The sequence below is a fragment of the Melospiza melodia genome, chromosome 1 (assembly GCF_035770615.1).
Source record: "Melospiza melodia melodia isolate bMelMel2 chromosome 1, bMelMel2.pri, whole genome shotgun sequence".
NCBI classification, from domain to species: Eukaryota; Metazoa; Chordata; class Aves; order Passeriformes; family Passerellidae; genus Melospiza; species Melospiza melodia.
Window position 1 is genome coordinate 126793226 of NC_086194.1, and position 24047 is coordinate 126817272.

Sequence of the window (24047 nt, forward strand, 5' to 3'; positions counted from 1 at the left end):
AAAACATCAGGAAAAAGATTCTGATGTACGTAACATTTGTTTTCATTCTACTGTCGGAATTAAAGTAATATCAAGCTTTTTATAGACATAATATTTGTTCTGTCCCTCTTCTGCATGGTTTAACCAGCTGCTAAGATAATCATCAAAAATCACCAGGGAAATGGATCATTGTTAGGGCCACAGAAAACAGCTACATCAAGATAATCCAGTGCTACCAAAAAGATAAAAATTACAGCAGGAAAACATCAATAACAACACTTTTTTTTTTCTTGAGGGAAAGCCACTGAAATAATTTCCCAGATTTAAGACTTATATCTCCTTTGTACATATGTTTACTGCAGAGTAAGCATATGTTACATGAGCATACAAAATGTTTGGAATGGAAATATATCAAAATCTTCAGAATAGAAAAAAAGAACAACTAATATTTTAATGCCATCCTCTGTATTCATTAATTCACATGAATTTTCTAAGCTTTTAATACCATTTCTCTTTGTTTGCATACATTTTCCATCTCAGGTGGCCTACAAGCCATTTCCGTCTAGCTCTCCTCTACTTTCCTTCATCCAAATTTAAGACAACGAAACATTGCCAGATGGGTAAATTCTCTGCAGCTTAGCAATAATACTTTCATTCACACACATCCAGCAGCTACAGAACCAGTTGAACAGATGAAGGCATTTACTGGGACAGCCAAATACATGGAAGAACACTGAGGGACTGGGATCTCCGCTGTCCAAACCCCAACTGATGTGGTCCAGCATGTACTGCCAAGTCTTTTTAAAATAACACAGACTTGTGAGATTTTTATAGAGCAGGTGCTGACTGTGATGTTTCAAGCTGCAGAAAATTAGCAATGTTTAAGGAGAGGCACCAATGACCACCTGTAAGCTCACTGATTGTGCAGGGCTGGTACTGTCACTGGAAATCTGACATGAGTTGGCAGCAAAAATCCCTGCTAAATATGACAAACATGGTACATCCCCTCCCTCACAAGAAAGAGAGGATGGGACTAGAACTAATGTCATGTCTGACTGGATTGCTGGCATTTGGGCAAGGAAAAAAAAGTACAAACAAAGTGTGTAGAAAAAAATCTACTTTTTTTCCTATGGTGATCAAACAAAATAAAGCACTGTTAGCAGCAGCAGATACTGTGCACAGGAGATGTCTTCCATTGTGAGCAGAATTAAGCATCTGAATGAATCCTGCATGCAGAAACAGACCAAAATCAAAGTAGCATTAGCTATTTAATTTTAGGTCAGCTTTGGAGATGATCACAGAAAAGAAACTTCCCTGGAAGCTTTCAATTATATTGCCTATTGCAATTACAAAACTTTCCATGAAATCATTAGAAGCTCAAAGGCTCTTCACAAATCGGTTTTACCATACCAAGGTCAATCTCTGGTTAAAAAAGATATAGCAAATTCAGGCAAAATCCCTCTGACCAACTCTCCTTTAAAGTTTCCTCTCCCTAGATATTTATTTAGTTGCATTAATCAATACAATGAAACAAAGTCTGAGACCTTTCAACTTTGTTCTGAGGGTCTGTTGTTACCAATCAAAAAGCAAGGCAAAATTTGCTGCTTAACATAAGGGCTTCAGGTGATAATGCAGCTCCCTGAAGGAGCACTGCTAGTAAATCCACTGACAAGGAAGGGTTCCAATCAGCCACACTACTTTTTCCAAGGAAAGGTAACGAAGCTTTAACCTTGAACCACTAAAATAATGACTCTTCCCAAAAGAAACAGTAATGCCATGATCCTGCCTGAAAAGCTGAGGAGCCCAAACAAGGGAAAGAAACAATTCAAAGTGAAATAAATTGGAGGAAAGGGGAAAGCAAAACAGGCTTCACTCTCAGTTCTGCCCATTAGTTTAACACTAACTCGAGCACATCTGCTGTGTTACCCTCAGCCTGACCAAAGTGTAGACATGCCCTGAGGGATTTCATCCCCTGACAGACTTCACTGGGGACTGGCAGCCTATGAAAGCAGCAGACAATGAAAGGAGTTTGTGCATTGCAGCATACTTAGGTGCACGTTGCTCATAGGAGGAGCAATGCTCTGCTCCAGTCTTCTGAAGGAAGAAAACCCTTTAACCCTTCTGAAATACAAGCTGCTCCTTAAAGGATAACCTGGTGATGCTGGCACCATGGCAACAGTGGCACCATGGCAACGGTGACAGTCAGTACTTTCATGATCCACACAGCTTTGATCCAGCCACACAGAAGTTTTTTCAGCTGCTGTAAATTTCTTTAAGAACATTTATTTCATATTTGCCCAAATGCCTGCACTCATCCCCTTCTCTAAAGCATCTATTTTCTAAAAGGAGGTTTTGGCCACTCTCTTCTGCCTTTTCTTTATATTTTATCTTTCTTCTTTCTATGTATTTTTTTTTAGCATTACAAAAGTAATGATGTAATATCCAGGGGTTAAGAACACAATTAATTCCATGTATTGTGACTCAAAAGCAGGCAGAGTTTCAACATGCCTTAGCAGTCAAATGCCTAATGATAATGATAAAACTTAGTTCTAGAGTAAATGAGTCTATCTGTATTTCATAGGAATAGATTCTGACAAAGCTTAAAATCACCTACATGTTACATTTAAAAAATAGAACATACTAAAAGCAGGGGGAGAGGGTATATCAAATGACACACAACCAGCAACTCACCCTTGAAAATATTTTCACAACAAAAGCAGGACAAATGCATGCCTCTAGAAAAATCATCAGATATTTTAGGGTGGTTTCTCTTTTTTTATATTACAAATACCTAAACCAATAATCTCTGTTAATATTTATTAATATAATATTTATTAATATAAGATTAATATTTCTATATATTAGCTTTTTGACTGCTATGAAAAAATAGATTTCCTAATTAGCCCTATGTGCTTAGAGAGAAGATAATCCTCTGTATTTCTGTGGCTGAATACCTCTATACAGTTCCAGTATTTAAAGAATTAGGTATGCATCCTCTCTACTTTCTATCACATTTATGAAGATTTTTTTCAGTAAGTTCTTTTTTTCCCAGGATTTGATTACCAGTACAACCATGATGCTGATCCTACAAGTGCAAGGTGGGACCAACAGGTGGTTGAATCATTAAAGCTTCCTTAAAGTCATTGAGCATCCTGTTTTACCAGATTAATACATGATCAATGTACAATCCTTTTAGATTAATGTGCTATAATAACTAGTTTTTAGCCCTGAGCATCATGTGAATATCAAAAGAACTGCTGAACTGCTGTCTAACTTCATCATTTTTTAATTCTGCATAAGACAAAAGTGGCCAAGCTATTGTGCCTGCGCCATATGCATCTGATCAGCAGTTTGGCTGCAGGAGTAAATGAACCATTAAGGTTTCGTTTCTTGCCTTTGAATCACTTCTAGAGAATCCTCTGCCTTCACCTCTTTGAGGCAGCAACCCGTCTTGCTGCTCTCAGCCATACCAACACTTTAAATATAGCTCATAGATGGCCATTTTGAATCCTGGCCTTAATTTTCTTGTCTCTCCAGTGTAGCTTTCTTTTTTAAACTTTACAATAGCCACCACAAAGATATGATGATTATTTTATGTTGCAGAAACATATTGCAATGTTAAATTACAGTAAGGAGAGAAGGATATGTGGATTACAGAATGTAATTAATAGAATCTATGTACGAAAATTCTCCTCTTATGAGAAACAGGATATCGTGGTCACATTTACAATGATCAAAGAGGAATTTCCTTTTCAGCAAGACCTACATCTATCAATGCATAAACATGTGTCTATATATGCATTTACACATAAATGTGTACCATATATGTACACACTGCAGAAATACATAAATATACATGACTGATGAGATAGGACAGAACTATTACAAGCACATTATAATTTATTCTGCGTTCCTCAAAAAAAGTCATACATTTAAAGAAAATCAAAACTCTTTGCTCCTTGGAAAATACCACATTGGGTTGAAAATTATGGTGATTGTAGTGATTTCCTTCCGAACAACAAATAGCCACTTTACACTACCTTCATTCAGACATAAAGATCAGAATTTCTGATCAAAGACAAAGCCACGAGAAGAATCATTTGCCCTCTACTATTGGAGATAATGCCCAACACATCAATTTTCTCTTCTAAGACTAAGAGCAGTGACACCAATCTTCAGCCTATAAAGGGGCTATAGTACAGAATCCAATTGTAACAGTACCTCTGCTCATATTTTAAATATTTCTCTTACATGTGCCCATATGTAATCCAGATACTGTTATTACTTTCAGAGTTCCAGTTCTAAGAACACAGCCTGCACAATTCTTCTATAATTGCTGTTCCTAAGCATGCTTTGCTGATCTGGAAACACGATCAGTCATGACCCAAACAGGTGTGTGCACATGCTCCAGACTAACAGCATCTGTTCAGGTCAGGTCTGCAAACAAGAGGCACAATCCATACAGCTGAAGCTTTGCCAAGCAAGGACAACAAAAGTCATTAAATGGGGGACACAAGAAGGCTTCTTTATACCAAATAAATTTGATTTTCTTTGAATTTGCTGAGAAGCATTTTGCCCATTCTTGCTATTCACCAAATTTAAGACCCAACACCCCCTGTTTCCTGTAGATGCTTCATGCATTATAATGCTTAACTGTACTTTTCCTGTATCTTTTCAGCATGTCAAGGAGTCTCTTTTGCTTATATGCTGCCTCATTACTGCAAAGGCCTTAAATGGCTCCTGACATTTAGCTTCTCCCTTGAAACTTCTAAGTTCAGAAGCTGACAGTGCAATATGATTCATCATCTTGTTAATATTTTATGAATTATTAAATATTTGTGCAATGGAATAAGCATTTCAACAACAACCACAACTGTAAAGTTCTACCTGCTAGGACCACAGACAAAAACTGGATTGGACTAAGATAAGGTTGAATCAAGTATTGGAGGATGGCAGAGGATTTGGGAGAATTTATGAATCTCCCCTAATGCAGCAAGGCTGGCATCAGAGAAAAGGAGGTATTTGTATCTTGACCTCAGCTAATACAAAACTTACATCTCATGGCATGAAGGTTATTAATCTTTCCTTTTATCTCCAAGAAAAACTTCCACAAAATGTTTACTATTGCTGAAATTGCTCAGTCTCTTGGAACCTTTTAAGCAGATCCAAGCCTGTAAAATATCTCTTTACTTTTACTCAGTCTCAGTATTATCTTCTCCTTCAGACACTGAATTTTACTGATCAATAATATGGTACACTGTGTAAAACAATTACTTTTTCTATCTGTTTTGAGAAGTATTGATTTTCAGTTTTGAGCAGCAGTGAGCTGTACTAACCCTCTGCTGCTGTAAAATACCACAATGAAATACACTTCATTTCATGTTAAGCTCAGCAAGAGCTAGCCTCCTGGCATTCCAAGTTATTCTTCATCTCATGAGATCATGAAGATAATCCAGATGAAACAACCATGATTTTCATTGTCACACTTAAGTGGTGAATTTAACAGCCAAACTGACAGTTTGCTATGTATATCTGGCAAGAAAGGAGCTGGCTCCTTAGGGAGGAATGAGCTCAGCCTCTGCCTGTGCCTATCTTCTTCCCAAGTGCTGGATGCCCATGAGTGGGCATCAATCAGGAATCAATCAGGTTACTATAACTGCCTTGCAGGAGAGGATGCACTTCCAAACAGGTGAACCATGACCTCCACAGCAGCAGCTCGGTGCTGGCTCAGCTGGCATCCAGGAGAAATGAAAAAGCTGGTTCCAGCAGACAGTGTGTACATTAGATAAAACCTTCACAAAACAGAGAAGCCTGAGAGCAGTAAATGCCCTTTGAGCAACCTGGGAATCCAACAGCAAAATTTTCTTTTCCATATAGGCCTCAGGTGGGTGAATACCCACCCAGCTGTGCACTCTGAAGTCACTGCCATAACTGGTCCAAAGATCCAGATGGGGACTAGCCCAAGACTGATCACATGTGGAGCACTTTACCATAGAGGGGGTGTTGAGTGGGATGCTGCACACATTCTCAGAGATTGCTCTTTCCATGCCAGATTGCCCTCATGCTGAACATTGCTGACTGAGGCTGTTGTCAGTACAAGATCTGTGCATTTCTTGAGTGCATCTTCAAATGCCTCCTTGCCCCCAGAGTCACTGCTACAAGAGAAGAAATGCACATGCTGTTTGTACATGCTGCTTGTACATGCTGCTTTTCTTATGTGTGGAAAGGCCAAATGCAGCTGAAAAGGTTCAAGGGGGCTATGAGAATCAACAAGGATGCCCAGCTTAAGGGGAATATTTTAGTGAAAAGAAATGCAATGCTATTCTCCATTGTTAAAATCTATAAACACACCTGAACTGCCTATGTTCCTTGTCGACATTATCAGATGTAAAACATTTTTCTGTCATGACTAATTCAGAACTCTGTGGAGGATATCAGCAGTATCAAAATAGCATAGGAAACTTTGGAATGCGTAATCAAGGGTTTTTTAAAAAATCTGTTAGCAAAAATAGCAAGTTTCCATCAGCCTCTCTCCCAGATGACACTTACAGATTTGGTATTTCTATGCATGTATAAAGTCCACTTCCTATTGTATTTCCCATCTCACAGCTCCTTTGGGAAAACCTAATTCATAAACAAACAATTCCCAGAGAAGATAACAAAATCTCTCCACTGACCCCTTTCCATACTACCCAACAAGAATAACAGAGGCACAGTCTCTGCATTGCCATTCTTTGGTGTGTTTATACTGTTTTAGTAATGATGTAATGGAAAGAAAGTGACATGCTATTATTACTGTTGTTATGCTAAGGACTGCAAGGAAGAATTGATTTTCTTTAAGGTTTTATTTTTCCATTTAAAAATGACAGCCTTTCCAGGGCTTTCTAACCATTAAATGTTACAAAAGGTCAAAATATTCTATCAGAAGCTTTAAAAAATGTGATACTTGAAAAAATATTTTTTAAAAAGCATTCATTTAGCGGATCAATTTTGAGCAATGCCTTTTATGAGCAATGTCACAAGGTTACACTCAGCAGTCTCTGTGTGTCCCATGCATGGGAAGACAGTGACAGAACTGACTATAGCTGACTATACTCCAAACACTTCCTCCAAAAAGAGTTGGGGAAGCCTCTGCAAGGCAGGTCCATTCCCCTCTGGTCCCTTAGAACAACCATGCACAGCAACATGCATAGAGAGAAAGGTGGACTCTGCCCTCCTCCTCTCCATGCTATAAGACCTGTGTACAGGTCAAGAAAAGCCCACTGCCACCTCCTGACATTGTCTGGAGCCTATGGGACTTCCCTGAGTACCACATATTTCAGGAACAGAACATAATCCATTCAGTCTGCCTTCCCTAGAGCTCTGTGGCTGGTTGCTGACTTTTGTCGAAAGTCAAAATCTAATCCTTAAACAGGTGTATGGAGTTGGACTGAGAAATGAATGCACTTGGGGTTTGGCAAAGAGTTTGTATGAGTTGGGGAGGAAGAGGAAGACAGAGACCTGTTTCAGAGAGCAGCATCTGAAGTTTCTGAAGGAAGCCACCTGAAGTGTGACACCCAGTGCCTACCATAGAGGTCAAGGTTCAAGATCTGTGAGACAGCCTGGAGATATTTCACCCACAAAGGTATTTAAAAATCAACAGGGAACATTCTGAAAAGAATAGAGAACCAGCAAATCAGAAGAATGTGGCTATATCTTTCTTGGTTTTGGAAGTCCAGCCTTATCTAGTTTTGGAGTCTTCTACATTAATATGTTACAGAGTGCACAGTTCTCCCATGTAATTTTGGCATTTACATCAGTGCATTAGCAACGGAAATGACTTCCAAAACAGTTCTCATTCTTTTGATTTCTCTTTGTCACAATAATGATTCATCTCCCAGCCTCAGCTCTCCATATGCTAGTAACTCCAGGAGACTAAATAAAAACATGGGAGACTAGCAATCTATTATGCAGAGGAACAAATAAACCTGCATTCTCTGCAATTCAAAATTGTTAGATTTGAAAAATTTCCTTTTGAACTGTTGTTTTGTACTGTCAAGCACATAGAGATGGTTTGTCAAGGCTAGGAATGATAAAGTATATTCCAAATACATACTCCAAACCCACGGTTCTGCCTTAGCTTTACATTAAAGAACATGCCAGTACTAAAAATACGCTTCAAATGGATATCATAATAGATAAAAGGAAACAAATTATTTCAGAGCACCTCTTAGGGCTCAAAGTTAAAGTTTGCTGAGACTGGATTTATTATATTAAGCAAAGCTGAAAAATTGTTCTGTGATACCGCCCCTGAGTCACAACACATAAGTTTGTGTGACCATGCAATGCCCAAAAGCTGTGTAGCTGGCTTTTTCAGTGGATACACAATTGCAGCCATTTACACCACCCTCACAATATTAAAATTTTCCATTACCTGGCAATTCAAAATCTCCAACAAGTCTCAGCTGTTCTTACAAGACAGCTTCCTTAAATTGCAACAGTGCCCCAGGGAGCCTGTGTCACTGAGCTTAGTGGCCATGGAGCACACAATGAAGTTGTTATGGAGACTGACGTCTCCCCAGCAATTATATGCTGTAATTAGTGTTGGCTGCTACAACGTAACTATGAAGCTGTCTCTATGGAAACTACCCTAAAACCGGTATTTTTAAGGTTTCAGCAACTAGTCTTTTTTACAGACCCTAACAATGCAGGGAAGTTCACACTGATTGCCTTCTCTGCTTGAAGCTCAGCTGAGAAACACATTTTCTTTTCCAAGGTATTTGCATAGTCCCCATGGTGACTCACAGGAATCAACTATATGTAGCAAGAATAAATGTACATATTTCATACAGTGAGGACCAATCAGAAAGCAATAAGTATTTTTACCATCTTAATTGTCTTTATTACATCTACATGCATGACAGTGCACAAGGTGTGAAGGTGGAAGAAATTCAGTTCTACTTTTATGAACTCCTTCTTGGAATCCTTGAAAACTTCAGAGTCGCAGAACCTTCCTCTCTCAAATTAGAGATGCACTTCTAACCACACTGTTGCCACAAAGAGCTCCTACCAGTAGAGTCCAGATGGGTCTAGGACACAATTCTCCCTCTCTCACGGGGTTTTGGCATGCAGCTGCAGTTTTCCCAGGTCGGTGAGCAGAGATCTTGCACAAAGTGCAGGATCTTTGCTGCATGAAAACGCACTCTGTTTATGGAACTTCAACGGGAGTTTATGACATTTTTGCCTAAAGCTTTATGAGGTCCAAGCCAAGAAAGAAATGGGATTTTCAGCCAAGAATCTCACTGTCGCTTTTTCCTGAGCCAGCAGCATGCAAAGACACTACTTCAGCCTACAATATTACCAAGTGGGCAAGTGCCAGAAAACCAAACACATTCTTGTTCTAGTTATGATATTCATATAAAATTTTTAAACAGGTTTTTAAATTCCAGAATCCTGTTCCATTAAGGCAGAAAAGAGCAAAGGAGAGACATTTACTACAGAAGGTACCCATGGCAGGACTCTTTTATAAATTTCCTGCAAGTAAATAGCCCCCAGCAGAATATTTTCTAGCACTTGCATGCTAAGCAGCAGTGAGAAAGGAATTAAGATGTATACAAATTGAAGCAAATGTTTTGGCAGCGGCTTTAAGATTGCAACAATGTGGAAAAGCATTAATTCATTTTATTTCTCTTGGTCGGTTTGCCCCTAGAATTACAGAAGATAAAATTCTCATGTGAAATGCTATATGTGAAGAGAGGTGCAGTGAGCATAACAAGGCTAGGAGCCCCAGAAGGCTGCAGTTGTGGCTCTCCATTTTATGAGAAGCAGAAAAAAGAGAATTTGTGCTTTAATAAAAACATCAGTACTTTTCCAACCATTACGATGGATATCATCATATTTTTGCACTGACATGAAGAGGGATCTAGTCTATCCATTCTCTTCAAGACACCATGGGGAACAAAGAAGCAAAAATACAGACACAAAATATAAAATCCAAGACTACAGGAGGAGTCATTCTGAATAGCAGGAGGGATTCTGAACAGCCATTATACATTTGGGGGGACGACTAAAGCTGCTGTGGTATAAGTGCAGTTGGTACACAGAACCCACAGATAAGAGATGCTTTCAGACACTCCTGCAAAGCTGCTTTCGCAATGTCTGGCAGCCAGCATTAAACACAGGATGACCTGGGGCATACACATCTAAAGTTAACAAACAAGGAACCAAAGCAGCTGTCAGAGGATGCTTTTATGTACTAGGGAGCCTCCAACACTGTTCAGATTAATTATAGATTACATAATAGTGCCTGGGATGTTTATATAGAAAATAGTTGCATACTCCTGATCCGATTATTCTATATTTCCTTCCAACCCATGCATAGGAAAATCAGTAAACCTCAATGCAATTTAATTTCAGTTATTGAATTTCCTTTCTTCAGGTGAGGGAGGAAGAAAAAGAGAATTCAAAATCCACTGACCTTCCCATTTGTTCTTCCTGTTTATAACAAGCTTCTTCAATAGGCTCTTACTGGAAACAAGCTGAATTCCCTACTACAAGTTTTTTAGGATAACACTAAACATGACATGGGAATACAAATTCATAAGTAACCAGTATCTTGCTGAATTTTTCCATTCTGTTAATGATTTAAATTATTTCTGCTGGTTAACTTTTAGAGACCCTAACAGGCTTCATCACCAGATATAGATTGGCAACCTTAATCAAAACAAACTCACTGACAGTGCTGTTAGAGCTCATTATCATCCTCAACAGATGCTTCTGTCTGTATATATGAGCGTCTCCAGTTTTTTCTTTCCAGTACATGACCCAGGATACTAGCACAGCTTTCAAATTAAAACAAGAAATCTCAGTACAGCTTCAAATCCTTGCTCTTCCGGGGATTAAATCTGTGCAAAGCTATGACAAAGCATTTTGTATTTCTTGGACTTCTTAAAAACTTTTTTTTTTATACAGATCACTTCACTGATTTTTTTTGCATTTCTCAGGAATTTACAGAAATATAACTAACACATACACTGTTTGCTTTCACAGAAAAAGTGCAGAGAGCATTTGTCACTATAATTATCACACAGGACTTTATACACAGATGAAACCTGTGCTTCTGTGACTGTGCAAAGCAATGCCCTAACATGAGAGCTGTAAGAAATTATCACAGGAAAGAATTTTAAAGCCTCATGCATTGATTAAGTTGCCACAGCCAAAGTAAAGATCATAACAACAAGTTACGACCCAGCTCCAGTTTTTAAGTGAATGAAAAATTAGAGGGTAGGGAGGCCAAATATGTGGGCTTCACAAAGAATGTGTCCTTGGATGTGCAAAGCAGAGCCGATCAGATCCCATGGTTAATTTATTGGAAATGAAGTTGTGACAACGATCTCAGCCCCAGCTCATCAGTCACATAGGTACAAAGCATCCAAATGGAAAACAGATTTTCCGATTCCCTGCACCTCCCTGGAGGCCTGTGCTGCTGTCTGAGGACTGCAGCGTTCTCCTTTCTTGGCTCATTTGCAAGATAAATATATTCTAGCCTCAAACACTGCTCCTTTCCAACTGCTGGTGAAAACTCCAATCAGTCTGAGAGATTAGGAGGATGATCTAGGGCACTACTCAATCCAAGAAAAATGCTCATGTGGGAACACAAAGCTGTTGTTGTGACCAGAGGTTTTTTTTTTCCACTGGATCCCATTCTGCAAGTCCAGATAAAAATACTTTCTACCTTTATTCTTTATCCATATTAACTTCCTTCCTTTTCTGTTTTTTTTTCAAGGGAGCCAGACACTTAGACTTAAACAGATTTTTACAGTGCTAGTTAAATGCTGCTTTTCTGCACTTGATTTAAGATGTGACTCACACAGCCCTCATACCTGGGCAATACTGAGTTAGATCAGGACATAGTTTTACCATTTTCAAACACCTTCAGGAAGTAGTATTAATGATCAGAGAGATGGAACTCAAATCTTAACTGCACAGTACATAAATTTATAGCTCCTTGTAGATAGAAGGTTCCTTGGGTTTTTGGGAGCCAGTAGATCACCCCTACCCTTAAGACAAGCTCCAGTTCAGCTGCTGCTTTCTGCCTGTCTGTGTCTGTCTCTGCTTTGGTCCCTGTTCTAAAACTGATGTATGATGCTTCCAAACTTTTCAAGCATTCACTGACTTTTAACCCCAAATCAACTGCATTTCAGCACTTGGAGCAGCAGTTCCTCCATGCTCCTCATGAGTCCTTAGATGGGTATGGTAGAACCCTAAAATAAGTCACATGGCAAGTTTTAAAACACTAGTGGAAGACTTAGGGAAACTGCTAGTGTTGATGAAATTATTAGTGCTACAGACAGATCTCATGTCTTCATTATTATTGCCCTCTTCAAACTCGAGATAAGACATAGAATTTGAGCACTGGGCTAGAAGATACAACAGGAAAAGAACTAATTGCTCTGTTACAAAAATCTTCCAAGCAAGATAATTAAACAGTGTACATTAAAAAGCATGCACTTTAAAGGATAAAGAACAGATTAAATTCTTCCAGTGACACAGAGACAAGCTTTAAGTTCCTATGAAGGCACACAATTTCATTGACAACAGTGGCTAGAACAAACTTCATATCACTTATGTCTAGAGATGGCCAAACCCCCACAAATCTAGAAACCCTTGAACTCTGGGAAAACTTTGATCCAATCCAGACTTTATGGCTCTGATCCACTTCATCTGGGATGGACCCAAATCCGCTTAAAATATATTTCACAACACATTTTTGCTTGCATTTTTTTCCAGTAGGTCATAGATACCACATGTAAAACCATTTACCCTCATTCACAACACCTACTAGCAGAGCCAGCTATTCCAATCTCCAACCCAGAATGTTAAACAAAAAACAAAACCAAAAAACCAAACTAAAATAAAACAAGAAAACAAGAAACCACAACAACAACAACAAGAAAAGACTCAAGAGCATGTTTTAGATCAGTTGACTTTGCTACATTAAGCATTAATGCATTAAGAAGAAAGCTAAGGTACTAAAATCTGCACACTCAGAATGTTTGGAAGAAATTCAAATTAGTGAGAAACTCTATGTGACTTGGACAGTGGGGAAGAGCTTACAAAGCACAAACCAAGTCACATCAGTCCACTCTTGCTATCCCCACAAAAAAAAGATTGATTACAGTTTCTAAGGAAGCATATTATGCAAATCCAGGATTTGGGGTGGGGAGGGTGATAATGTAACAGCTTCATTCACTGTAGTAGGAAAGGTGAGATCACAAACCACATCAGAAGGTTGTGGTTTTCAGATGACCTAGATGAAAGTGACAAAACTAAGTAAAATCTAAGCAGGGAAAAGGAGTCTGAGAAGTTCTTTTGACTGCATTCACCACCAATAATTTAAAAACTGAGTTGTTAATAGCTTAAATCAAGTACAGCCAGACCCCAGATCACAGGATAATTCCAGAAGGAATGGACCTTAGGAGCTCAGACTGGGTTACTTAGGGCTTTATCCAGTTGGGTCTTGTAAACCTTCAGAGTCGGAAACAGCACAGCCTTCCTGGGCAACCTGTGCCCTTGCCTGACTTGTCTTTGGGGTGAAAAAAATTTCCCTCACACCTAATCTGAACCTCTCTGTTTACTTAACACAACCCTACACAGCACTGTGAATAGCTTGGATCTGTCTTCTGGATGACTTCTCCATAGCTACTGGGTGGCTGCTGTTTCTTAGGTGCTCCCAAAGATGTCCCTCTTCCAGGCTGAACAAGCCTGATCCAGCAGCCACTCCCCAAAATGCAAGTGATCCAGTCCCCTGACTTTCCTGGCAACCCTCTGCCAAACTCATTCCAGTTTAACAATATCTTCCCTGTACTGAGGTGCCTGAAACAAGGCTCCCTTTTCCAGATGTTGACTAACAAGTGCTGAGGAGAAGATCATGATCATTGCCATGGATTTGCTGTCTATCCTATTGTAAGTATAGCCCAGGATATTTTGGGGTTTTTAGTTGCCAGGGCACACTGCTGCATCATGTCCTACTTGCTGTCTACCAAAATCCCAGGTCCTTTTCCACAGAGTTGCTTCCCAACTATGCAGCCTTCAGGCTCTATTATTGCCATCAACTGTTCTTTCCCATGTGCAGGGTTTCACATCTGCCCTTGATGAATTTTCTAAGATTTCTGTTGGCCCATTCCTCCAGCCTGTCCAGATCCCTCTGGAAGGCAACCCTATCCTCCAGTGTTATTGACAGGTCCTCCCAGTTTGGTGTCCCTTGGAAATGCGAGTGCACACTCTTACTTCTCATTCTTCAATAAAGATATTAAATAGGAAAGAACGCAGGACAGATCCCTGTGTCATTCCACTTGTCACAAGACTCCAGTCAGAGTAGGAATCATTAACCTCTACCTTCTGAACCTGATCCTCCACCCATTTTTTATCCATCTAATTATCTGCCCATCCAGACTGTAGTACTCTAATTTTTATATAATATTATTGTGGGAACATCAAAAGCCCTGGTAATGTCAAGGCAAATGACATCCTCAGCTCTCTCCTGCAACAAAAACAGTGAGAGTTCTGGTATTGAACTTCAGGGAATTAGCTGTAACTGTTGGCTCAGGAAAGACACACTGCAAACTGTGTGCAAAATGGCTGGTGCACACACTCATAGAAGTATTCTCCAAAACACTGTGGAAAGTATAGGTTTGTATTACTGGGATGCCATACTCCAAATCCTTAGCTGCAATAATCATCCCAGTTCCATTAGGCTCAGTCTACACACAGTATTTCATCTCAGATAATGATTCTGGGATATTACACACATGATATTTGTTGCCACAGCTGTATGTGCAGGTTGCACAAACAGGACCATGGAAGCATCAAGGAGGAACAGCAAGAGAAACCAGAGAGATGCAGAAATTCCTCAGTTCTCCTGGGAGATGCACAGATCCTCTGTGTTCCTGTGTGTGTCTTTCTCTTACCTTTGCAAGGAAACTCCAGGCTGCATATTGCCCCGAGGTTGTGCTGCTTTTTAGCTTCACTGTGTGCAACATCAGAAAGAATCCCAACAGTCCACTGCAAAGGATGAGGAAAGCTTGTTAATAAAATCTCTTAACTTCAACTAAACAACCTCTTACAGACATCTTGGTTTTCCTAATGAAGAACTGCAGCGTTAATCCCATTTGGAGAAGGAAAGCTGGTGGACAAGAGGCTTACGCTATGTCCAGTACACCTAGTTCAGTCACCTTGTTCAGTCAGTCACTAGAATCTGAATAAAGTAAGTCTGACACCCTTATGGCTGGTGTCTAATGCACTTGCATAATCAGAAAAGTAGAGATTATTGAAAACATGAGGTGAAATATTAACTTCAGGCATTGAAATGGCTCTGAATAACAGCAACGCTAATTTCAGCAGGAACCACACATATTTGGCAACTAACTCACTTCAACCTCCACAGAGCCTTGAGCTGAAAAAATAACCACTGGAAAGTTTCTGCCTGAAGCTTTTAAGCTGTTTAAACTTCATGAAGCCAAAATTCCAATTAGGAAGTCAAATACATCTCTACTGTATAACAAATAAATGGCTCAGTAGTGCTGGGAACAGGATACTCCAAAGTTTTCTGCTGACAATTAAGAGAATTTTGACTCTCAAGTCTTATAGGACAGCAGTTCGGAGCTCTCCTGTAGCCAAGACTACCCTTAAGGAAATTTTGTTCCACATCTCAACAGACTTTATGGAGCTCATGAGGTTGGATATGTACAACCCACTCATTGTGAACCAGGGGAACAGTGTAAACCAGCAAGCAGGGAACAGAAAGGGACTTCAAAATATGTACGGCAAAAATTACTGTGAGGCATAAGAGACAACAAAGTGCTGTGGGAAAGGAGATAGGATCAACACAGCAAACAGGTGGTGAAGCAAAAAGAGCCTTGGTATTCACAGAGGGTATGCTGCTCTGGATAGAGGTGCCATGCAGTTGGTCCCCTCTCTACAGCAGCAGGAAGGGTGGAAAATGGTGGCTCCTCAGGTCAGAAGTCCTGTGCTGGGCTCCAGTATATTAGCCAAATGCTGTTCCTGTGCAACACATGTGGCCAAGTTCCAGCTCAGCTGCATGTCCATACAGGCACCAAAGAGCAGGGAAAGATAACTTGTCAGGAGAAGAAGGCATCGAGAATTTTTGCATTGAGCCATAACGCAAGATACTTTGGGATGTATGTGAAGTCTGAAGCCAAGGAAGCAGATGCTAATTTGATGACAAAAAATAAGCCTAAACTCAGCAATTTGTTGCAGAGGATGGAGTGCTGAGCAGTAGAGCATTCACTCTGAGAAATGAATGAGTTCAATGAACCAACATTGCCCATACTTTTAAGAGTTCAGTAACTTATTTCAGATCTTCTGCCCTGCTGTGAAGCGCCTTCAGTCATGAAGATCTGAAGATATTTAGTGCAACTCAAGAGATAAAAAAGTGAAACAGCAAATTATGATACCTAAAATATTGATGCCACAATTAACAGCATTTTATTCCATTAAATAAATTGAGCAGTTTTCACCTTACTGCTGATGCTTCAGACATTTTTCAGAGGCAGTATGAATTGCCCTTACCTTACATTGCATAGGTTTTCCTCCAAATCCCACACATCTACAAAGACACTCAATTATGAAATGTAGGAGAGCAACTGAGATGTTTGTTTCTCTATGTAACCTTTCTCTATGTAATCTTCAGATCTTCATTCCTTTCCCCTTCCTGCAGTGCACAGTGCTACCTACTACACATGTACTACACTGTACATTGGCCTACACATGTAGGCCAATGGAAACAGAAGTGGGAAGCTACCACAGAGGTAAATGAAGTGAATGAGAAGAATATCTGGGCTAGACTGATATCCATTAGAACCTGCAGTTAGACCTCACCTTCAAGAAAAATAGATTTCACCTATCTACAGAATACCTAATTGTGAGTTACTTGTAGTGTGGATAGACCACGCTTGGAAAAACATAACAAAAACCTATATACATTGGAAATTATTTAACAGTCATTCTCAATATATCCTTTCAACAGAAAATCCAGATACAAGTCAGAAAATGCCTTTCAAGAAATATTTTTGCCATTAGTTAGAATGAAAATATCTTTTTCTCCCTCTTAAAAAAATACTTTAATTTGGTAAAAGACTAGGGGGGAAAGACAGGAATTAAAAAAAAATTTAAGATCTATGGGAAACATATTTATGTTGTCCTGTGAGAATTATGCTAATATGCAGTGAACTTTTGCTACTGAAAATAATGGAATGCTTGTTAAAGCTTTTCCTTTTTACCCAAAACAGCATTCTGCCAAATCACAAGATGTACAGGCAAATAAATCCATGTGCACCCCATATACTGCTGAAGACTAATACTTAGTAATTGCTGCAAACAGCAAGTTTGGGTTAATCTGACTGCAGAAGCATTTGAGAGATGTTATGTATCACAGCTTTGCTACATTGGGTAAACATTATATTACTGGTGACTGTGAACTCTCCTAATCAGAATGCACTCACTCAAGGATACACATACTTTCAGCACATTTGAATCTCAGGCCATCAAATGCATATCCACAGACATGCAAAGATTTAATCTTTGCAATTCTACTGGCTTATGGCAGCAGAAACCAGTATAAGTAAGGCTTTACATGATACAAAAATTTTTAACTGAGAGTATAGGCTGGAAGTCAATTGAACCTCTTATTTTGAAAACATTTACATGACCTATTATAGAGAGGTTACCTGGCACAGCAGCTGCTATGAAACCTGTAGAAGTACAGGAATGGAAAATCCAAGGCACTGAAGAGATCACCTGAGGGACAAAGAAATACACTCAGTAGGTGGGAAAAAAATTACCCACTGTTACAAGCAATGCAACAGTAATTACATGAACATTACTAGTTTAACATTCCTTTGAGCCTTTACAGCTGGCTGGCTTTTCATTTATGATGCTTTCCACATTTCTGGCGTGTTTAATGATTTCTCTCTGACCTTGCTTCTAGCCAGTTCTTGCCTTTGGTTGTAAAAGGGAAAAGGGATACCTAAGAGTATTTATCCTTTTCCAGTGTTCAGAAGGTCCTGTTTAAGCAAAAGTTGCCAATGAACAGACATGTATCATACCCACTTCTTTTACTGTTCAGCATGCGATAGCTCCTACCGAAACAACAGGAAACACAGACATATGGTGCCTGCTTCCCCCTCTGGCATTTGAACTCTGTAACACAGAGCATGTTGAGAGGTTCAAAGAGTTCTCCTAGGTCTAAGTAGAGCTCTTGAGTACTTGCATTTCCAGGAACCTGGACTTGGGTGCTCTTGGTGGCAATTCCCAGAGTTCTCTGGCCTTCAGGCTCTACAGATTTGCATGAAGCTCCATCTTTCACTTTTTGAAATGCAAGACTGTTTCACTTAACATGTATGTCTATCCTGGTGGGGGTTTCCTATATACACAATCTGCACTGCCAGGGAAAAGGGAGAATTTATGTTTCTTTAAATGCTTCCTTCTTTGTTTTCCTGGCTGAACAAATGTAAGCAACAGATGATCACCTTTACCCTCCTAATTATGAACACACCAGAAGGTAGGAATATTAACCACTATAAAATTTCTCAGTTTTTACCACCTGATGTGCTGCTACTTCAAATCCTGCTATGGGCCCAAGCAATGGGGTCCTTGTTAGGAAAGCAACAAAAGAAAAACTCTGCATAGCACTAGGGACCATGCAGAGAAGGAAACTCAGTTCTGGACTGCTGGGACACTGCTCTGAAGAGGATATGATGGCTTAGGGAATCCTTCTTCTTTACCATGCATCACCTCAAAAACTATTCTTTGTTGTCAGCCCCATACTGCTTGTTTGCATGGGACAGCTAAGAATGGTATTGGGAAATATCATGCAACTTACACCAAGTTATATACCCTTCTTTCCTCTTCCTACATGACAACATATTCTTGGCCATATTCAGGGCTAAAATCCTAAGGGTTTGGTTACTAAAAACATTCACAAAAAGCAAAAGCAACATGGAAACTCCAGAAAGAAAGAACTCAGTTCACTTTACCTGCTGGATGGGATGCAGAGGCCAACAGCACCACACTAAAAAAAAAAAAAAAAAAAATTGGATACTACAGAATTTATGACATGGGCTGAAGACTATAAATTGACAGCTTTGTGTTTATTTTTCCATGGTCAAACTTATTCCAGTTAAGTAGAATAACTGAGACACAAATACCAATTAAAAGAAAACACAAGTTGATTGGAAAGGAATGTCTGGGTCACCTAATAAAATTTCTGACCTGAAGCAGGACTATCACAAATATTTGGTGATGCCCTCTGGTCCTGTCTAAAAAAGGCATGTCTCAAAAACCTACCAGCACAGAGATTCCACACCTCTCTGGGTAACTTTCCCAGGGCCACTCTACCCTCCCAGCAAAGAACCTTTTCCTGTTGTCCCATTTTTAAACCACCAAAGTTGCAATGTATGGTTGTTGCTCCATATTATCCTGAATATTGCATGTATAAGTTTAAAAACACATGAAAATAAAACCAAGCACCAGCCCAAATTATTCACACTTTCCAGATACAAGTGAACAAGAAAACCAGTTGTGACCAGTTCTTTATCTGAAGTATTATCACTTAGGTTTTCTGAGGTCTTACAAATACCTCACCCTTTTGCAATTGCAGTATAGATTGTACAGAGCCTTTGAATCAGTGTTACTGATTCTTCTTGTAAATTTCTCTTTTTTTTTTTTTTTTTCTTTTTTTGCATATTTTTCACTCCAAATCGCTTCTAAGGTTAGAGAGCTACAAAAACATTCTGGGGTGCTGTGAGATGGGATAAGCATGCATGTCTGTAGAGCTACAGCTTCTTCCAGTTACCAACAACATACATCCATGATGGTGGGAGAAAAGAAAATAGTATCTCAAGAGTTTGCTTCTTGGTGAGCAGCAAGCACTGCACTTACAGAGGTAAAAAGACATTCATTAATGTTATGAATGCTCAAGCATTCCAGGCCAACTCCCTTTTCCAGTGTTAACACAGCGACCATTTCCAAATCTGTTCACTCACAGCTGGTCCCAGCTCTCTACAGGACCAAGCTTCCTTGCTTGGTGACCTGCCCTTGGAAGGCCTTGGAGGACCCCAGCATCAGTCACAGAATCACCTGCAGCAAAATGAACTGCAGAGAGCATAGAAATCCCATGGCCAAGGAAGCCCTGGGGGAAGCTTGTCACTGAAATCAGCTGTGGAATACAATAGGCTGAAGGAGAAAAGGGTTTATGAGGGCCAGACAGGCAGTTATTATAGGCTTCACACTTTATAAGCCTTTGAAAGACATCAGATGGTACAGTATGTCTGCATTCTCAATATTTATACATGGTTTTAAAAGATGTTATTGCCACAAAGGTATTAAACAAGGCAAAGCAGATCACTTACAATAGGTGAGTTGCCCTACCCCTCCTCCCCACACATGGATGCTCTCCCTGTAAAGGCATGCCAAGAGTAACTCACAATAAACAGGCCCAGTTCCTCAGTTTCCTGGTAAAGAGAGAAAAGGAAGCAAAGGTCTACTGTTTTGACTGAATAACAGAGAAAATAGGAAACTGACAGGAAAAGTGAAACTGTATCAACAGTGATGAGAAGTAGGGCTAAACTATGTTTCTTCACTTACTTTTTGAATTATTACATTTTAAACAAAAACCCACTGAGACTGGGAAATAGTCAGAGAGAAACTTCCTTCTGCAACCAAGGGGAATTGATAACCCTAACGGACATCCCAGGTTTTGGTCCAAACAAAGCAACAGGAGAAAACAAAACCTTCATTGTGAAGTGCAGGGCAGGTTAAGGCAAATGGATTAGATGGCATTACAGCTGCTCTGCAGCCCTGCTCTGAATGAAGCATCTGTAAAAAAGACATGATGATGCTGTAAAACCAGATTAGGGATTCAGAGGTTTCTAGCAGGACAGCCTGGATGGATATGAGGCTGCAGCAAAAACAAATTCCATGGGCTGGATTTTTCTGCTCCTCTCTTTTCCCCCCTGTACTAAATACTGAGGGCTGGGTCACTCGTGGTTTCCTTTCTGAAAAAAAGGTTTTGTCAGCAAGAAAAGCAATTTATGCCTGCAAAGCTGCTCTCCCCTATTGCAGAAAATCTACTGCAGCATTTTTAATTCACAAAAGTGACAGATTAGCAGCTCTTCCAGAAGCCAGATGTAGTTTTGCTGCATAGAGTAGAGCCTTTACCTCATAACTTTGCCATTTATTCACCATTTGAAACTCTCCTGTATCTGTTCTCTCCACACCAATGGCTGCCAAGCCATCTAGGTATGCCTTTATGAACTAATTTCAGAGAGAGATGGTATTGGGATGCACTGAAACTTTCTGGCAGGTTCTTCACAAGAAGTAAAATACCTCTACCTGCCTCAGCATAGGAGAAAGCCCAAGAGGAGCTACAACTTGCTTCTAAGACATTTATGTCTCCCTCAACATGCCAGGCAGGCATTACTGCTCCTCCTCTCATGCTACCCCTCACCAGCTAAGGGGGAGAAATCTGGCTTCCCCTTTGATAAAAAGTGGGGGACGAGAAAGGAATAAAATAAAATGTAAGATTATGAGAAAAAAAAACCCACTATGAAGTAGAACACTAATGCAGAAGTCAGAGTACAGAGAAATACAATACTGCAGTTGATAAAAGGGGGAGGATCAAGAGGATTGGAGGATTAGAGGTGGATCTTGGAAGTACATTGACCCTCTTCTCTTCCTCCCTGCCCCAGATGCTTAAACACAAGGGAGAGAGATGATCTGGATGGGGCTGGGCACTGAGAAGCAACATTACCCCTCCCTTCTCTGCATAGCACAGCTCTGCTTTCCCTCCTACACTTGTTCCTGGCCTGGCTCCCTCTTCAAAAGCCATTGAATAATCATGCTGGAAGTGATGAAGTGAGAAGAAAGACAGAATTTCGACATCAGCAAATATTTCTTCAGATCTGTTTGATTCTGGAAAGTTCCCATTCATATACATTTACTTAGGGTGTTCTTTCCTTCCAAACTGTTCCAGATTTCAGAACAAGAAATAGTGCATGGTGTGTAAGGACAGCATATGTTAGGAGACTGCTCATTTCATTTGCTCTTCTGGAAGCATCCAACAGAGCCTTCTCTTTTATATATATATAAATATATATATATATATATATATATTTCTTTTTGCTCTAACATATTGGTATATTCTAACATCCAGTAATTTGTGGCAGATCTTTGAATCTGCCACAAATTAATGCAGGCAGCCTCTACACTCAGTAAGGTACATTTGTGCTTTCATACTGAACTGAGAAATACTTTGAACATAATAACATGAACGTAATGAACACTTTGAACATAATCCTATGTGTTTTTCCTATGTATTAGGAAAAATTTCTTCACTAAAAGGCTTTGGAATCAAGGATTGGAATAGGCTGCCCAGGGCAGTATCTGAGTCACCATCCTTAGAGGTATTTTAGAGACATGGGGCTTCGGGACAAGGTTCAGTGGTGGTCTTGGTAGTGCTTGGTTAATGCACTTAATAACCTTAAGGATCTTCTCCAACCTAAAAGATTGGATGATTCTAAACACTATCTGGCTGTGCCCACACAGCTGCATGTTTGATCTAGGTTAGAAATAAAGAGCTTTAAAAACCTATTGATAATAGTTTAAGGAGGAGAAAGTTGCACTGATACCACACTAGCAAGTTCTTTAATAAATCATAGAATCATACAATCATGCTTGTATAGACAAGAGCTCCAGTACACATTAAACTGTCCTGTCCTGGATGTGGAACTGTGATCCTATCATGACCAGAACAGTCCTTGAGAAGGCCTGAGAAGAAGAAGCAGCATATGTCTTAACACCTTCTAAATGACAAAATTTACTGCTGGGCACCCTCTGACAGAGATAATCCATGTCTACAGTAACTCTGACCCAGAGCTGCCTGTGAGGAGTTCATTCAGAGACCATTCCTTTAGTCAGTGATATTAAAAGTATTTTGGATTGTTTTCTACAGAAATCAAGTTTGTGCAGTTAAGCTGGTGTACACAGCTCCACACAGCTCTCAAGCATGCTGAACAGCTTCATCCAGACTTGGGAAGTGGCAGTGGTCTCTGAGATAACTACATATGCACGGGTCTCACACAGAGGCAAACCTTGCCAGTGCCTCCTGCAGCAGGATTCCAGCCCCATTAGACACTGGAAAAGACATGTCATAGAGGTTGCAGACCAGGAGAGAATTTCTGCCAAACTTTAAACCCTTTCAAACATCATTAGCTATTTTGACAAAATAAAACTCTAAAAGAATTCAGATGTCACTTATCCCATTGTCCATGGTACTGCTTGTTTTCCCTAGGCAAGATGAGATCCAAATGCTATGGATTGTGGACTTCTCTAACACACAGAAATGTATACCCATACAGACACACAGACATACAGATATACACAGACCCAAACCAAACAAATAAGCATCCAGTTTGCCACCTCCTTAAGCCATCTGCTTTCCAGCAAGTTGCTTTGCACCATCATCTTGTGAGCTACGCTGACCTTTAAGCCTCTTCTTGGGGAAAAACTTTGGAAGCTTTGAAAACAAATTTTTGCTCTTAAACAGATGTTGAAAATAGCCATCTTCCAATTTGCATAAATCCATTGTTGGATTGTTTGTTAGTTTCTTTTCTGTAAAAAGAACAGTTTTAGAGACATATACTGCTGCACCTCACAGTTCCTTAATGAGAAGTTTCTCCCTTTCAAAAGCTTCCAAATAAATTATCCTACTTTTCATGTAATGTGGGACTCCTGCTCTCTGCTGGACACAAGTTCACAGACTTCAAAGGGCCAAGATCATGAACTTACAGAGAAACAGCCCAGCCTTGACTTTTCAATCAAAGCTGAAAAATTAAGACTTTTGACCAAAATTTGAATTTAAAGGTTCAGGCCTAGATGCAATTTTCAACTAAAATGACAACTGAGAGACAGTCAGGCAGCTGTCAAATGAAAATCAATTGATTTTACTGCTTGGTTCATGATTTCCCTTCAACACAGAGAGATAGCTACATCTCATTCCAGACTTCATAGGT

General features: G+C 39.7%; 1 protein-coding gene across 4 annotated transcripts in view; it reads right to left on the reverse strand.

Moving 5' to 3' along the window:
- Positions 1-24047, reverse strand: part of TMEM241 (transmembrane protein 241) — a 54864-nt gene that overhangs the window by 9580 nt on the left and 21237 nt on the right. For 2 of the 4 annotated variants that reach the window (XM_063167491.1, XM_063167482.1), the window contains exons 11-14: positions 20463-20489; positions 19014-19048; positions 17706-17775; positions 14928-15021 (exon numbers count right to left, since the gene is read on the reverse strand). In XM_063167491.1, coding sequence (XP_063023561.1) covers positions 14928-15021; positions 17706-17775; positions 19014-19048; positions 20463-20489 — 226 coding nt within the window. The remainder of the gene's footprint in view (positions 1-14927; positions 15022-17705; positions 17776-19013; positions 19049-20462; positions 20490-24047) is intronic. The other 2 variants (XM_063167507.1, XM_063167500.1) reach the window with 1 other exon arrangement.